The sequence below is a fragment of the Oncorhynchus keta genome, chromosome 13, assembly GCF_023373465.1.
Source record: "Oncorhynchus keta strain PuntledgeMale-10-30-2019 chromosome 13, Oket_V2, whole genome shotgun sequence".
In the NCBI taxonomy this organism is placed as follows: domain Eukaryota; kingdom Metazoa; phylum Chordata; class Actinopteri; order Salmoniformes; family Salmonidae; genus Oncorhynchus; species Oncorhynchus keta.
The window spans coordinates 47,885,113-47,903,286 of NC_068433.1; the positions used below are offsets into that span (position 1 = coordinate 47,885,113).

Consider the following 18,174-nt stretch of genomic DNA (forward strand, 5'->3'; position numbering starts at 1 on the left):
GAATGAAGATACTGTAACTCTAAAGTGAACACAAATATATCTAGACAATGTTTTTATATTAGTGTCTGTCTTACAATATGGGACAGTATTGATACTGCTTTTTTTATGAATAAATAAACCACACAAAAATTCTGGTCATCTCACTGTTTTCAACCGCGTTCATATCACAGGTGTCCTGTATCATCAGACTGTTGCTCCATTTGCATATGAAGACAATTTGCATTGGTAGCACATGCTTCAGTGTTCTTAAAGTGTTTATAGTCCTGTGAGTTAAACGTGTGCTTTATAGAAGCCACACAACATAAGACAAAAATGACTTTTATCTCCGTAACTATCTTGGTCCTTGCATTTTACACAAATGGTAAGTTAGGAATTACTTCAGTAATTGACCTTAAAGCATTCTATTTTAATATTATTATCCTAATTTGAACAGAAAGTCTTTATTCTAATATTCGTATTTGAACTGAAACAGGTTTAATCTAAAGCAAAGACTGCAAATTCATGTTTGTTTATCTCTTCCAGGCTGTGCAGGGGACATTCTATTGACCCAGACTCCTGCAGTTGTCATGGTCCAGTCTGGAGAGTCTGCCACGATCAGCTGTAAAGCCAGTAGTGCCATTGACGATGACTTGGCCTGGTACCATCAAAAACCTGGAGAAGCTCCTAAATTCATCATCGACTTTAACACAGGTTTCACATCTGGTCGATATCAAGGCACTGGATATGATATTGATTTCACTCTGACCATCAGTGGAGTTCAAGCTGAAGATGCAGGAGATTACTACTGTCAGCAGCATGAAGCTGCTCCGTTCACACAGTGATACAGAGCCAAACAAAAACCTCCCTCAGCTGTAGAGGAAGTGATCTAAATCTGCCTACTGGGGACTTTCACAAATGTTGTGTTGAAATACATTATTAATATTTATCATGAAAAGGATTATCATGACAAATACAGGTAAGCTCAAGGCCCAATCTGAATATAATATCAGTTAATATGCCAGTGTGAGTGTGTATTTATGCACATTTAGGTGTAATATTTGTGCTGTGGAGAAAATTACCAGGCAAGAGACAGGAGCACAGTTAGTGTCGTTTAGTAAGAACATCTCGTTTAGTAAGAACAATCTTCCCAGCTCTGCAGATTTTGCTGCGAGGAGGCAGAGTCATTAGATCATTTATTTTGGTACTGTCCATATTTAGCTCGTTTTTGATCACAGGTCCAGAAATGGCTGAAGAACTTCAACATTTACCTAGAATTAACGCTACAGATAGCAATACTGGTGATTTGAAAAATCACTGTAAATTGATCAATAATATAATAATTATTTTAGCAAAAATTTTTATCTTTCATTTACAATCTGTAGAAACTATGAGAATAGAAAGGTTCAGCACTTTTGTGAAGCATCACAGCACAGTTCAGAAATATATGGCTAATAGAAATCCAGAATGGATGGTGTTAAGAGATAGATGGGAGGGGTTGAATGGAGCTGAATGGTGGGGACTAATAACAACAAGATAACAAATGTAAAACATTCGTGGTCTGTGAAATGTACATAGGTTCAGAACTGTTGTGAAACAGCACAGATACAAATAGAAACTGGATGTACATCAGAAATAGAGGAAGGCCAGAACTAAAAACAAACAAAATGTAACTATTGTAAAATAGATTGTGTCTGTAAAATGTGTAAAGTATGTATAAACTGAAGATAGAAGCCTAAGTGTTATTATTTATTAGTTTACTCCTATTGGGCCGAGGAGTGGAAGGGTTTGCGGGGAACAATAAAGGCACATTAAAAAAAAGTGTAAAGGTGTATGTATGTATGTATGTATGTATGTATGTATGTATGTATGTATGTATGTATGTATGTATGTATGTATGTATGTATGTATGTATGTATGTATGTATGTATGTATGTATGTATGTATGTATGTATGTATATATATATACAGTTGAAGTTGGAAGTTTACATGCACTTAGGTTGGAGACATTAAAACTTGTTTTTCAACCACTCCACACATTTCTTGTTAACAAACTATAGTTTTGGCAAGTCGGTTAGGACATCTACTTTGTGCATGACACAAGCAATTTTTCCAACAATTGTTTACAGACAGATTATTTAACTTATATTCACTGTATCACAATTCCAGTGGGTCATAAGTTAACATACACTAAGTTGACTGTGCCTTTAAACAGAAAATTATGTAATGGCTTTAGGAGCTTCTGATAGGCTAATTGACATCATTTCAGTCAATTGGAGGTGTACCTGTAGATATATTTCAAGGCCTACCTTCAAACTCAGTGCTTCTTTGCTTGACATCATGGGAAAATCTAAAGAAATCAGCCAAGATCTCAGAAAAAAAACTGTAGACCTCCAGAAGTCTGGTTTATCCTTGGGAGCAATTTCCAAACGTCTGAAGGTACCACGTTCATTTGTACAAACAATAGTACGCAAGTATAAACACCATGGGACCAAGCAGCCGTCATACCGCTCAGGAAGGAGACGCGTTCTGTCTCCTAGAGATTAATGTACTTTGGTGCAAAAAGTCCAAATCAATCCCAGAACAACAGCAAAGGACCTTGTGAAGATGCTGGAGGAAACGTGTACAAAAGTATCTATATCCACAGTAAAACGAGTCCTATATCGACATAACCTGAAAGGCCGCTCAGCAAGGAAGAAGCCACTGCTCCAAACCACCATAAAAAAAGCCAGACTACGGTTTGCAACTGCACATGGGGACAAAGATCGTACTTTTTGGAGAAATGTCCTCTGGTCGGATTAAACAAAAATAGAACTGTTCGGCCATAATGACCATTGTTATGTTTGGAGGAAAAAGGAGAAGGCTTGCAAGCTGAAGAACACCATCCCAACTGTGAAGCACAGGGGGGTGGCAGCATCATGTTTTGGGGGTGCTTTGCTGCAGGAGGGACTGGTGCATTTCACAAAATAGATGGCTTCATGAGGAAGGAACATTATGTGGATATATTGAAACAACATCTCAAGACATCAGTCAGGAAGTTAAAGCTTGGTCGCAAATGGGTCTTCCAAATGGACACTCCAAGCATACTTCTAAAGTTGTGGCAAAATGGCTTAAGGACAACAAAGTCAAGGTATTGGAGTGGCCATCACAAAGCCCTGACCTCAATCCCAACTGAAAAGGCGTGTGCGAGCAAGGAGGCCTACAAACCTGACTCAGTTACACCAGCTCTGTCAGGAGGAATGGGCCAAAATTCACCCAACTTATTGTGGGAAGCTTGTGGAAGGCTACCCAAAATGTTTGACGCAAGTAAAACAATTTTAAGGCAATGCTCCCAAATACTAATTGAGTGTATGTAAACTTCTGACCCACTGTGAATGCAAATAAAAATGCAATTTAATTACTTAAAAATCATACAATGTGATTTTCTGTTTTTTTGTTTTAGATTCCATCTCTCACAGTTGAAGTGTACCTATGATAAAAATGACAGACCTCTACATGCTTTGTAAGTTGGAAAACCTGCAAAATCGGCAGTGTATCAAATACTTGTTCTCCCCAATGTATATGTGTATATTGTTATATGTATGTATGCATACTGTATAGATATATATATTTACAAAAAAAACACAAAAAAAGACATATCGTGCCCTACAGCTCCCCGGCCCAAAACTGCGCATGTGCACAATCTATTAGGTTTTGTAACATAACACTGCCGTAATACATTACTGCTTAGTAACAGCATAGTAACTAATATAGACAGCTATAGATCACCGATGCTACACTCCTCCCCCCGTAGTGTTTAACTCCTAGACAACAAGGTAAATACTAATGCAATATCTGAACAATGCATTCTTAAATATTTCTCAACTAAAGGGTTAAAGCAGACCTTCCAGAGCCCAGCACAAATCCAGGGTATTATTCCGCCCCGAAGATGGAACTTGTGTCCAAATAACTAATCCCGGTAATGTCCTTTTTCTTTCTTTTTTATCTAGGACATATTAAAGTGTTTGTTTGTTTTACTGTTCGTTACCTCCTGAAACAGCTCAACTCACAGGTCAAGCTTTGAGGTACCCTTCGCTGTCGAACAGGATATCTCCGCTCCTACTGGGCTTCCTGTGGTGGGACAGGTTCAGGTGGAAGGTCAGCCTCTGTCTCTCCCATACGTCCACAGTCAGGAGAATAGTCCCGGGGGTCGTTATTGTCCTTGTTCTCTCTGCATGTCTCTGCCGGGGCGTTGAACCATAGCATATGATCCACATGAACATTGACATGGCGATAACCAACTTGGACGTGGTAAGTCAAAGTTTCTCCGCGTTGCAAGATCACACCTGAGGTCCACAGGTGCTTGGGGTGTCTGAAATCACATAGCATTACACTCTCTCCCTCTTTCATTCCAAGACGTCCTTTGAGTGTCTATCATAAGCTTTCTTCTGCTGTAGCTGGTGCTTTGCCACAGTGTTTGACAAGTCTGGTTTCAACAATGTCAGGCAGGTACGTGGTTGGTGTTTCAGAAACAGTTCAGATAGTGTACGTTCCGTTACTGTGTGTGGTGTGTTATGATAAGTAAACAGGAAACAGGGAAGCCTTTGGTGGGTGGGCACAGACTGAACCTTGAGTCCAGTCCAGGCCTTCTTAAAGGTTTGCACGGCTCTCTCCACTGCTCCGTTTGATGCTAGATGGTAAGGTGGTGACAGGATACCCCTTACTCTGTTGCTCTTGAGAAACATTTCAAAATCGACGTGAAAGGAGGGCCATTGTCCGAGACAAACTCCTTGACTAGTCCAAAGGATGCAAACAGGTGTCTGAGAAGATTGATGGTCTTCCATCCATTTGGAATGGACATCGACAACAAGGAAATGTTGCTTGTCATTCTCAGTGTAATACACATGGATGCATTCCCATGGTGTAGCAGCCCAGGACCATGGATGAAGAGGTGCAGTAGCAGGCTTGTTGCGAACAGCTTCACAGGTTGAGCAGTGGCTTACATACTACTGAATGTCCTGATCCAGTCCAGGCCACCACAGATAACTGCGGGTGAGTGCTGTCATTCGAGTGATCCCTGGATGTCCCTCATACAAGACAGATAGCATTCTCCCCCTGAATTTGTGAGGTAACACCACCCTTGATCCCCACAGAGCACATCCTTCATCAGTACACAACAGGTCTTTCTTGTTGATGAATGGACAAAGGTTATTGCTGTTAATGAAGGTTGGCCAGCCGGCCAATGTTAAGTCCAAGACTTTTGAAAGCACTGGGTATTTCCTTGTTTCCTCTGCTATGTCTGAAGCAGATATGGGCAGTTTGGCGATGAGATAGATCTGGAAGACTGCTCTATCATCTTCACTGTCTGAGTCACTTTTGCATGGTAGTCTTGATAGTGCTTCGGCATTATTAGTGGTGACTGGATCGTCTGTATTCAATATCGTAGTCATAGGCTTGCAGTATCAGTGCCCAACGTTGCATTCAAAGTGCAGCCAGGGTTGGTATGGCTGATTTTGGTCCCAGGATGGTCAACAGAGGCTTGTGATCTGTCAGCAGTTGGAACTTCCTTCAGTAGAGGTATTTGTGAAACTTCTTCAGTCTGAATATTATGCTCAGGGCTTCCTTCTCAATTTGAACATAATTTTTCTCACTTGGTGACAGAGTCCGTGATGCATATGCAATAGGGTGTCTCGTCACCTGACGGTAGAACATGTGATATGACGGCCCCTACTCCTTCATCTCTGTGTCGTAGTGGGAAAGCCTCTTGCTCTTTAGCAGACACTGTTTGCAAGTCTTGAATGCTTATTCGCATTGTGGAAGCCAATTCCACTTTGTATCGGCCTCCAGCAGTTGGTGAAGTGGATGCAACAATGTGGACAAGTTTGCCACAAACTTTCCGTAATAGTTCAGGAACCCCAAAAATGACCTCAGCTCTGAGACATTTGTGGGTTCTGGTGCGTTTACGATTGCTTCCACCTTGCTGTTGGTTGGGTGCATGCCTTGTGCATCAATCTTGTATCCGAGATATTCCACTGAGTCCTGGAGAAACTCACACTTGCTGCGTTTCATTCTCACTCCGTATTTCTCCAGTCTTGACATCACTTTGTCCAGCACTACAAGGTGCTCTTCAATGGTTGGTGCTTGCACGAGGATGTCGTCCATGAAACACACAACATTGTCTATGCCGTCCAAGATCTAATCCATTGTGTGTTGGAATAGCGCTGGAGCTGTCGAGATTCCATAGGCCAAGTGATTGAATCTGAATAGCCCGTTGTGTGTATTGATGGTCAGATAGTGTTCTGACTCCGGATCCAGCTTCAGTTGCTGATAAGAGAATGACAGGTCCAGCTTACTGAAAACCTTCCCACTCGCTAGAGTGGCAAACAGATCTTCAGCGTTTGGTAGTGGATATTCCTCTGGTAGTATGCAGTGATTTACTGTGACCTTGTAGTCTCCACACGTTCTGACGGTCTTGTCTTTCTTTGGGACTACAACAATCGGAGCGGCCCAGTCGCTCCTTTCCACTTTTGTGATGATGTTATTCTTCTGTAGGCGGTCCAGTTCCTTCTCTACTGCTTCCTTAAGAGCATATGACAGATAGGCTTGATTCCTTCGTGCACTCTGACTTTTACTAGTGAAGTTTTCCTTCTCGCCGTAGGTAGCCATCTTTAAAAATATCTTTGTGCTTCACCAGCATGTTAGTGAGTGTAGCCTGACTCACTGGTTTGTCATTTCTCAGACTAATGATTTCTCCCCAGTTCAGCTTGATGTTCTATAACCAGTTTCTGCCTATCAGGCTGGTATCTCTCCTTTAACAATGATAAGCGGTAGCGTCCACACCTTCCCCTTATACCAGACTGGTACGTGGATCTGCCCCAACACAGGAATAGTGTCACCAGTGTATGGTGAAAGGCGGATGGAAGTTGGCTGAAGTGGGCACTCGTTCAGTTTTTCTTTGTAGATTCTCTCAGGAACAAGAGATACAGACGCTCCAGATTTCCAGCTAAGTCCATGTTGAGATAGATTCCATCTTTCTTAGTTGTTGAGCTGTGTACACTGTGAACAGTTCTACTACTGATCCAGCTGTGCCTTCCTCTTCTTGTGCTGCGTCTGACACCTTGTGCGCTCTTGCTGTGCATTTTGGAGCTTTACATACTAAATGTTCAACCTTTCCACAATTGTGGAACTTTTCATTTTGGAATCGGCATTCACTGTGCTGATGATTATCTCCCCAACATCTGTAGCAACTTGGCTTAGTCCTTTGTGATATAGGCTGCTGTGTTCTTGTGTAGCCTTGAGGACGGGACTGAGAAAAGTGTGACTTTTGTGGGCCTCTTCCTCCACGTGTGTCACTGACCTTGTGAAATCCTTTCTGACGTTCTGCGTGTCCTGATAGCTCAATTGTATCCCTGTGGGCAAGCTGGAGTCCAAGTGCGACTTGTGAGACCACATAGAAACTTATCTCGGAGAGCATCATCAAGAAATTGTGCACACTCACATGTACCTGCCAGTCTTTTCAAAGCAAGGATGTAGTCAGCCACAGTTTCCCCTTGACTCTGGTGACTTTGGTAGAATTTGAAACGTTCTGCAATGAGAATTGGTTTGGGCTTGAAATGCCTTATAATATATGCCTTGAAAGAGTTTCAGTCAGTTCTGCATAGGTCAACTCCACTGCTTTTTTTTTTGGTTCAATGAGACCTTTCAGCAATCCATATAATGCCTATTTTCGATGGGTTCAAATTGAACCAACAGAGGGCAGTGTCACTATTCTCGACTCCAATAGGCTTGCTACTTGGCAGCTCCCGAACACTGTACCTGCTAGCAGTGCTTAGAATAAACAGTCTTCTACTGGTGGAACAAAATTACTGACGATTTACATCATGATACTGAGTTTCATTACTCACACAAAATTCTTCCCTTAAAGCAATGTCTGGTTAAAAGAAGCTTAATCACCTCATCGCCACTAATATTTGTGTTGTGGAGAAAACTACCAGACAGGAGACGGGAGTATAGTTAGTGTAGTTTAGTAAGAACATCTTGTGTCCTACAGCCCCCTGCCTAATAGTGTGCATGTGCACTATCTATTAGGTGTTGTAACATAACACTGCCGTAATACATTACTGCTTAGTAACAGCATAGTAACGAATATAGACAGATATAGATCACAATACTAAATTAGGTAAGGTTGGTTCAGACAGAATTAACACTGGCAGAGCAAGTGTGCAAAATGTATAAATCATCCAGACATTTGTGTAGGCCTAAAAAGTATTTGTGTATTCAAGAGTAGGCCTATCCTGCGCTATAGGTTTTTACATTGTTTTTCATAGTCTACACGTCAAATTCCAGCACGCTAGGATTACTTTCTGACTCATGGCAACGACACTAACTGGATCACTGAGGTATAATAAGAACTGGGGACTGTGTCCAAGATTGTTGTTTTCAAGGTAATCTACTCACGTTCACATGTACCTCTTCATGGACCGTCTGTTACGGTTGCATCCTGTTGAAATGGACAAACCACAGGAGTTTTGTGGCACCTTAATTGGGGAGGATGGGAGGGCGGGCTCGTGGTAATGGCTGAAGCGGAATGGTGTCAATACATCAAACACATGGCTTCCATGTGTTTGATGTCATTCCATTCACTCCATTCCAGACATTATTATGTCCATGTAACGCTTTGTAGGTTAGCAGTAAAACCTTGAAATCAGCCCTAGCCTTAACAGGAAGTCAGTGTAAAGAGTGTAGCTAGCCAGTGTAGCTAGCACTGGAGCAATATGATCAAATTTTGGGGTTCTGGTCAAGATTCTAGCAGCCGTATTTAGCACTAACTAAAGTTTATTTAGTGCTTTATCTGGGTAGCCGGAGAGTAGAGCATTGCATCACTCTAATCTAGAAGTGACAAAAGCATGGATTAGCTTCTCTGCATAATATTTGGACAAAAGGTTTCTGATTTTTGCAATGTTACAAAGATGGAAAAAAGCTGCCCTTGAAATATTCTTGATATGTTTGTCAGGGTCCAGAGTAACGCAGAGGTCCTTCACAGTTTTATTTGAGATGATTGTAAAATCATCAAGATTAATTGTCAGATCAAACAGCGTATATCTTTGTTTCTTGAGACCTATAACTAGCATCTCTATTTTATCCAAGTTTTAAAGTAACACATTTGCCGCCAACCACTTCCTTAAGTCTGAAACACAGGCTTCCAGGGTAGGCAATTTTGGGGCTTCACCATGTTTCATTGAAATGTACAGCTGTGTGTGGTCTTCATAGCAGTGAAAGTTGACATTGTGTTTCCAAATGACATCACCAATAGGTAAAATATATAGTGAAAACAATAGTGGTCCTAAAACGGAACCTTGAAGAACACAGAAACGTACAATTGATTTGTCAGAGAAAAATCATCCAAAGAGAAAAACTGATATCTTTCCGACAGATATGATCTAAACCAGGCAATAACTTGTTCATGTAGACCAATTAGGGTTTCCAATCTCTCCAAAAGAATGTGATGATCGATGGTGACAAAAGCGGCACTAATGTCTAGGAGCACAAGGACAGATGCAGAGCCTTGGTCTGAATCCATTCAAAAGTAATTTACACCTTCACAAGTGCAGTTTCAGTACAATGATGGGGTCTAAAACCAGACTGGAGCGTTTCCTGTACATTACTTGTCTTTTGACCTCACCCTTTCCCAGTCCCCTCCCACTCACAAGGCAGGCAATACACTTGACTTCATCTTTATAAGAGGCTGGTCACCCACTAATCTCACTGCAACCCCCCTCCAGGTCTATACTTTGTTTCCTTTTCTGTCTCCCTTTCCTCCAATTCTAGGAGGCTCTCCGCACTGCCAAAGCTGAATATCTCTCCTCTGTTCTCATCCTCCTAGATCATTGGTTCCCAAACTGTTATAGTCCCATAGCCCTTCAAACATTCAACCTCCAGCTGCGTACCCACTCTAGCACCAGGGTCAGCGCATTATCAAATGTTTTTTTGCCATCATTGTAAGCCTGCCACACACACACTATACGATACATTTATTAAACATAAGAATGAGTGTGAGTTTTTGTCACAACCTGGTTCGTGGGAAGTGACAAAGAGCTCTTATAAGATCAGGGCACAAATAATAATATAATAATAATCAATAATGTTGCTTTTTATTTAACCATCTTACATATTAAACCTTATTTGTTAATCGAAAATTATGAATAACTCACCACAGGTTAATGAGAAAGGATGGTACATAACTCTGGAATGTTGGGTTGTATTGGAGAGTCTCAGTCTTAAATCATTTTTCGAACACAGTCTGTGCCTGTATTTAGTTTTCATGTGAGTGAGGGCCGAGAATCCACTCTCACACAGGTACGTGATTGCAAAGGGCATCAGTGTCTTAACAGTGCGGTTTGCCAAGGCAGGATACTCAGAAATCTGGCAGTGGCTTCTGTTTAAATTCTATTTTAACAGAACCGCTTGTTGCAATTTCGATGAGGCTCTCTTGTTCAGATATCGGTAAGTGGACTGGAGGCAAGGCATGAATGGGATAACGAATCCAGTTGTTTGTGTCATCAGTTTCAGGAAAGTACCTGCGTAATTGTGCACCCAACTCACTCAGGTGCTTCGCTATGTCACATTTGACATTGTCTGTAAGCTTGAGTTCATTTGCACACAAAAAATCATAGAATGATGGAAAGACCTGTGTTTTGTCCTTGTGAATGCAGACAGAGAAGAACTCCAACTTCTTAATCATAGCCTCAATTCTGTTCCGCACATTGAATACAGTTGTGGAGAGTCCCTGTAATCCTAGATTCAGATCATTTAGGCAAGAAAAAACATCACCCAGATAGGCCAGTCATGAGAGAAACTCGTTTATCATGCAGACAAGTGAAATGATGGTCAGTAAAGAAAACTTTCAGCTTATCTCTCAACAAAACGTGTCAATACTATGCCCCTTGATAACCAGTGCACTTTACCATGTTGTAAAAGCGTTACATGGTCGCTGCCCATATCATTGCATAGTGCAGAAAATACCCAAGAGTTCAGGGGCCTTGCTTTAACAAAGTTAACCATTTTCACTGTAGTGTCCAAATCGTCTTTCAAGCTGTCAGGCATTCCCTTGGCAGCACCGCCTCTCGGTGGATGCTGCAGTGTACCCAAGTGGCGTTGAGAGCAACTGCTTGCACGCGCGTTACCACTCCACTATGTCTCCCTGTCATGGCTTTTGTGCCATCAGTACAGATACCAACATGAGCAGCAGCTAGGTTTGGCTACATATGGACCGTTAGCTGAATATCTGCAAGAGAGTAATGGTTAATGTGATTGGATGTTAATTATTTGACTAGGCTACCTGTATTTGACATTGTGTTGTTATTTCGCTGAACACTAGATGGTTAGATTAATTTGGGGCAGTGAAATGAGGCTACTCAGGTGAGAAAAAAACCTCACACAAATGTATAGCCCTGTCGGAAAATATAAATGGACTGTTTTTAAATGTGAATCACAGTTTTATTTGGCATACCCCTGATGGCATTGCGCATTCCCCTGGTCATACCCCAGTTTGGGAATACCTGTCCTAGATCTATCCTCTTCCTTCGAAACCGTGAACCATGAGATCCTCCTCTCCACCCTCTGAGAACTGGGCATCTCAGGCTCTGTACACTCTTGAATTGCATCCTACCTGGCAGGCCGCTCATACCAGGTGACATGCAGATGATCTTTGTCTGCACCACATACTCTCACTACCGATGTCCACCAGGGCTTGGTTCTGGGCCCTCTTCTGTCTATACACTAAGTCACTCGGCTCTGTCATATCCTTACATGGTCTCTCATATCATTGCTATGCGGATGACACTGAACTACTTTTCTCCTCCACCCCTTCTGACACCCAGGTGGCAACACGGATCTGCCCCTCCCCAAATATGTGTCGTTCAGACAATAATTGTTCATACATCATGAATACATAGAGGTGAATTACTTTTATACTATTAAATATGGTAACAAAACTCACTGCATTCCATACAAATGTGCGCAACAAGGCTACAAAGAAAACTAATGGGACTGTAGCGAATGCGTTGATGTCAAAATCGGGGGTGTGAAGTAGGTTTCTATTGAAGGGTTGATCGAGATGGTAATGGCTCTATAGTATTGGAGAAAAGTTGATAAAACTGACCCTCCGTTACATCGTGGCGTGTCATGTCGTTACGTACAGCACGCATAAAGCAACTATTTCTGTCTTACAATCTCTCTCCACCAGGTGTAGCACTTCTATCATCTTTTAAAAACAAGAATTGGACAGTGACGGGGGTAAGGGGGAGATATACCAAGTCATTTTTTGCATCATCGTTGCATGCGATCATCATTCTCAAAGCCGCGGTTTACTTCTAAGATCACTTTAGCACCGCCCTAAAAACTGATGCAAATTTGACACAAACCATCAAATGGGTATGTAATGACACATTGATATCAAAATATTTACCCCTGATACCAACCTTGGTAGAGCATCCTACTGGAAGCTAAATAGCTCATTATTAAATAATGATATAGTTAAATTTGAGGTTAAAGATCTGCTCTCACACTTTTGGGAAAGGGCTTGTGAAGAAAAATCTTATTGCAAGAACTGGGAGTTCTTTAAATGTGAGGTGTCCAAATACCTTAGAAAATATGGTAGTAATCTTGCTAAGACCTGAAGAGCTGAGGAGGAAAAGGTGATCATTAAGATAACTTCCCTTTCTCAGAGTCCCCAGCCAACCTCTCCGGGGAGGAGAAGATGGAACTAATTGAGTTACAAAATAAACTGGAAAATATATATAAATTAAAAGCAGAAGGAGCCTCTATTAGATCTATGAGAAAATGGATTGTGGAGGGAGAACAGAATGTATCCTATTTCTCTAGACTTGATAAATTCCACTCTAAAAATAACACTATCCATATGTTAAACATTGATGGTGTTATTACAGATGACCAAAAAATTAATCGCTAAATCCTGTAGCAATTTTTACAGAAAATTGTATAGCTCTACGTATTGTCAGGAATCCACAGATATGTTTTTTTAAATCACTAAATAATGTTCACTCTATCAGTGATATCGAATCTAAACAGTGTAATGAACCCATCGAAGTTGAAGAGATTATAGTCTATCAAACATCTAAAGAACAATAAATCACCAGGTGTTGATGGAATTACATCAGAATTTTACAAATTATTTTCTGAACAAGTAGCTCCCTTCCTATTTGAAGTCTTTTTAGAGAGTATTAAAAACAATGTTCTCCCTCCTACAGTGAGTCAGGGGTTAATAACACTGATACCTATAAACCTAAAAAAGAAGTGCTGCTCATCAATAACTGGCGTCCAATTTGTCTTCTTAATAATGACTATAAGATATTAATTAGCCTTACTACTTGCAAAAATAATTAAAGAAGTCCTGAATGCAATACTGGAAGTATTACGTTTGTGGGGCGCTAAAATAAGGGCAATTGTACGGACCAAGGCGATGTAGGAGTTTACGTTACTCTTATTTTTACATTTTACCCAAACCTTGACCCGGACGTGCTTTTTTAGTGTTGCTGACGACACACTAATTAGTTTCTGGATGTACCGTTGTTGTTGCCATTTCCACATTTATTAATTTTTATTGCATGTTGATATACTGCTGTATGTTGTTAGATTTGTTGTTTGTTATCCATACATACATTTGATAACAACTTTTCCATCATGGACAAACGAGTCAAAGCTTCTGTCAGTACGGGTAGGGCAGTTTTTTTTCCTTAACTGTTTATGCTATTTACCCCGACTAACGTTAGCTAGAGTAGCTCAAATTCAATTTACAGACAGCCCTAAGTGAACTGTAAAGTAATTTACTAGTATAGCTAACTACATTCATTTCAGGTTAATGTCATGTTGGCTTTCTTTCTAAATGCTCTATTGCTGCTAAATATATTAAAGCCAAAGAGTATAACGCCCATCTGTGTTATAGTCTTATCGTAATATTTTGTATAGCCTTGATGTTGTAGACAAAAGCATTTTTTTTATGCAACTACTGCCTAACATTTTTTCGGTTCTCTCTTCTTTCCATAGGTCCCCCTCTTCCTCTCTCCTCTTTGCGACTATTGGTTTCTCCCCTGCGGCTGATGTATTCATTTGTATGGCATGTGGTGAATCAACGCAATGTGATGCACTATGGGAAGGTCGAGGAGTTTGTAACTGTGGTGACTGAAGCTGTTCCAAAGTTGCTGAGTTACAAACAGAGGGCTCAACTCATCCTGGGCCTGAGAGCAAGGGTGAGTGTTATGTTGTGTGGTCATGGGAGGGGTGGTTTATTATGCTTTGATTGACACATTTGTATCAATGTCAGTAGAAACTAGATGTGTGTAAGGTGGGTGGGGAAGATGCAAGTTTACTCAATATCGCAATGATTCCCATTATTTAGATGATCTTGGAGATGTTCCGCAAGGGTTGTCCACCTAACCCTCAGGCCATCCAAAGTCTCCTGGGAAACATGAACATCAGTGCATCCTCAGGGGTAAGTACATTTTTCTCTCTCCTGCATATGTAACCGTATAACTTTAGTCCGTCCCCTCGCCGGGCTCGAACCAGGGACCCCCTGCACACATCAACATCAGTCACCCACGAAGCATCGTTACCCATCGCTCCACAAAAGCCACGGCCCTTGCAGAGCAAGGGGAACCACTACTTCAAGGTCTCAAAGCGGGTGACGTCACCGCGCACCACCGCTAACTAGCTAGCCATTTCACATCGGTTACACATACATTCAAAGTGTATAACAGCTACTCATTTTAATAGCTTAATTCAGATAACCAGAAAAGTTATACTTGTATCAAATTATTCACATTCTGTGTTACAGCAGCAAGATGTGGAAGTGGAGGAGTCGCAGGCTAACTTTGTGTCGCTGGTCCAAACCCTTTTGAAAAACCCTTATGAGAGGAAGCACTTCTTCCAGGTTTGACATACTTCCTCTCTCTTCATTTCTTCTGACTTGCATTTAGCGGCTCGTCATTCAGGTAGGTTCTCTTATAGACACTGTCACTCTTTCCTTCCCTGTAGGATGAGTTCCATACACAGTATGGCTCCAAGTATGACACAGCACTGCAGGCCCTTGTGGGAGGCTTGGTCTTCAGACTGGAACAACTGTTATCTGTGCCAGATCTCTCCCAGGTATTGAACTGGTAAATGGCAAGTCTATAACTAGTGGTTCACTGATCATACCTAAATTCTGTCATTATTAGATAACAATTTATGTCACATGCCATATTATTGTCTTTACCTCACATGCTAAGCCACCTCCCTTTTGCTGATCTTTGGTTCTTCCTCTCCTTCTCAGATAGCATCTATGATCAGTGCTGCCCCCTCTGACCTGGAGGAGTGTGGGCAGTCTATGTCTGACCCTGAGCAACTGAAGATCCTCCTCCATCACCAGAAATTGCTAAATAAAACCCAGTTCAACAGAAATGGTAGGCTTGAAAACAGTCCATAGGAAGCTTTGGAGTCTACTTGAATCATTATCTGTTATCCTCCCTGTGTGTGTACAGTACATTTATAATCAGCTAGACAAAGAACATTACAAGTTTACAAAACCTTAAATAAAAAGATGCAAAAGCTAAACTTAAGGACGGAAGGCATAGAAATAGCACGCATAGGACCGATATACCACTTTTCAGACTATAACTCACATTTCTATGTACATTTGGTTGGGTCGGGCACAAAGCTACATACGGGACCTTTCAGTTCATTATGAACCATTTAATGATTTTTTTAAACAGGAATATATATAAAAAGCCTAGTCTTCTTCTTAATGTAAAGTACTTCAATATTTTTCATATTTTATTTTTTCTCAGTACCTCTCACTTCTTCTGTGGGTGACTGTGTGCTGTCCTCGCTGTCCTTCCGCCTCGCCTGTGGAAGGCCATCAATGGAGCCAGATTTTGACAAGCCATCAGAATCATTAGAAGCCGCTCTAAGTGTCATGAACCCTGCCTCCTTCAGCGACTTGGAGGATTTGGGAATGATGTCAGATGACTCGCCCCATGATGGAGAAGATAGTACTCTGCAGAGAGAAGAGGGTGCCAAGGATAACGGAAGTGGGGCGAAAAATGCAGTGTGTGACAGTGAAGAAGACGATGCACTGCCAGAGAGCCCGTCTAGTCCTCAAGGTGTTAGCGGACTAGTGGGAGGGTCACCATCAAAAGGGGCACCAACAGTAAGGAGTATGCTGCCAACAGAGAGACACCAACCGCTTGTATCACTGATGAGTAGTTCCTTCACCAAATCCTCTCCTTCACAGATAGTCAAATTAGTCATCCCTGCCACGGTCACCATTGGGAACCAACCGGGTAACCCACCGGTCAAAGTAGCGAGTTTCCACCAGTGGGTCTCCCACATTGCAAGTAACTCGATCTCGCTCCCTTCCTTGCCACCCCTTCCACAAAACAATGATGTAGACAAGGAGATCCGGTCAGGTGACACATGTCTTGGAAGCAGTGTGTTAATTGGGGGTCAGGAAACAGAAGCCAATCTCTTTGAGAGGGCTGTTATCCGAAGGAGATGGGCGCCCAAGCCACAAAGAATAACGGTACCCTCGAAGAGGAAAATCCCTGAGGCAACCATAATTTGCCAGGAGTGTGGGAAGAGTTTTGTCTATCCGTCTCAGCTGGAAAATCACCTCCGCATTCACACAGGAGAGAAACCGTTCAAGTGCACTGAGTGTGGAAGGGCCTTCAGGTCCTTAGGAGGCATGACCACTCATATGAAAAATCACTCTGAAGCGCGGCCATTTAAGTGTGATGAGTGTGACAAGGGCTTTCGGAAAAAGGCTGACCTGAAGAAGCATCAGCTCATCCACACGGGTGCGAAACCACATAAATGCACCATCTGTGGAAAGGGCTTCAGCCAAGCATTCTATTGCAGAATACACATCCAGTCTCATGCAAGTGAAAATAACTTTCCCTGCACTCATTGTCCGAAGAGATTCCCAACCCAATACAAGCTGTCTGTCCATGAGCGCTGGCACACCATGGAGCGCCCGTTCATCTGTGAGCAGTGTGGGATGCGCTTCTTTCATCCCAGTGGGCTGAAGAGGCACATGGGCTATCACATTGGGAACCGCCCGTTCCTGTGTGCCCAGTGTGGAAAGACTTTTGTTTATGAGTTTGACCTGAAGAAACACCAAAGGGACCATGGCCCCAAGCCCAAGATCCCATGCCCTGTCTGTCAGAAGGTGTTTGGCAGCAACGGACTCATCAAGGCCCACATGTTTACACACACCTCTGTAAAACCTTACAGATGTGACATATGTGACAAGACCTTTAAACAGAGCAGCAGCTTGAGCAGTCACAAACGGCTGCACACGGGTGAACGGCCTTACCACTGCGACATGTGTGGGAAGACGTACAAGCTGAATCAGCACCTGAAGGAGCACATAATTATCCATCACACGGCGGAAGGGCACCCTTGTGACCAGTGTGGAAAGGTCTTCAAGTTACCACGTCTTCTGAAGGCGCATGAGCGGTTGCACTCAGGGGAGCGATCTGAGCAACCAAGGAAATACAGTCACACCAGCCGTCGCAGGAGAAATTCCTCCAAAATGAGTTGATTTTCTGCACATTGGCTGCCTTCCACACACATTGACTGGGATGCTATTTTTAATGTCCTGACAAATTGCCAATAGCTGTAATAATATTCCTCATTTTTTTGTTGTAGACTTTAGATTTTGGACCATTTTGGACCATAATTCAGGATATCCTAAATAGACGGAACACTGAAAAATAGTATAATGTCTGGCTTAGTTAATGCAGCAACAAACATGTCTCCTGTTAAATAATAATTTGTGATTGTGTCATTAAAACGTATTTATTTGTTGTTTTTTGTATAGGTTGAAATTCTAATGACATAAGATGTAAATTGACAGCTACTCACTAATCTCTTTCTGAGAGTAGTCAATGATTGCCGGAAGCCTTTACAAAAAATATGCACAACATTTGATGTTGGATAAAGGCAAATAGTCACAATTGTGTGCCACTACTCATTTGTTTTGCTATTTTATTCACAGCAAGGGAAACCAAATGTATGCTGGAACGGTTCTGTGTGATGACTTTTTATAATACATTTAAAGTGTATTAAGCCACAAAATAAAAATTCATACTCAACCAAATATATACAGAAAAATGATGAAATGTGTGTTTTAATCTCAAATGTAATTTCAAGAGAAGAGCAGTA

At 41.7% G+C, this 18,174-nt stretch overlaps 1 protein-coding gene across 2 annotated transcripts; it reads left to right on the forward strand.

Moving 5' to 3' along the window:
• The first annotated feature begins 203 nt into the window (after window positions 1-203).
• On the forward strand, window positions 204-18,113 carry LOC118392494 (zinc finger protein 419-like). 2 transcript variants are annotated; one of them, XM_035784522.2, is made up of 10 exons: window positions 204-361; window positions 523-955; window positions 3,419-3,478; window positions 3,847-3,934; window positions 14,020-14,222; window positions 14,372-14,464; window positions 14,807-14,902; window positions 15,007-15,117; window positions 15,284-15,413; window positions 15,798-18,113. In XM_035784522.2, exons 5-10 carry the CDS (start codon window positions 14,073-14,075, stop codon window positions 17,549-17,551), a joined length of 2,334 nt encoding a protein of 777 aa, XP_035640415.2. In that variant the 5' UTR covers window positions 204-361; window positions 523-955; window positions 3,419-3,478; window positions 3,847-3,934; window positions 14,020-14,072; the 3' UTR covers window positions 17,552-18,113. The 2 variants fall into 2 exon arrangements, with proteins under 2 accessions (XP_035640415.2, XP_035640413.2); XM_035784520.2 differs by lacking the exons at window positions 204-361; window positions 523-955; window positions 3,419-3,478; window positions 3,847-3,934 and adding an exon at window positions 11,910-13,690.
• The last annotated feature ends 61 nt before the right edge of the window (window positions 18,114-18,174 follow it).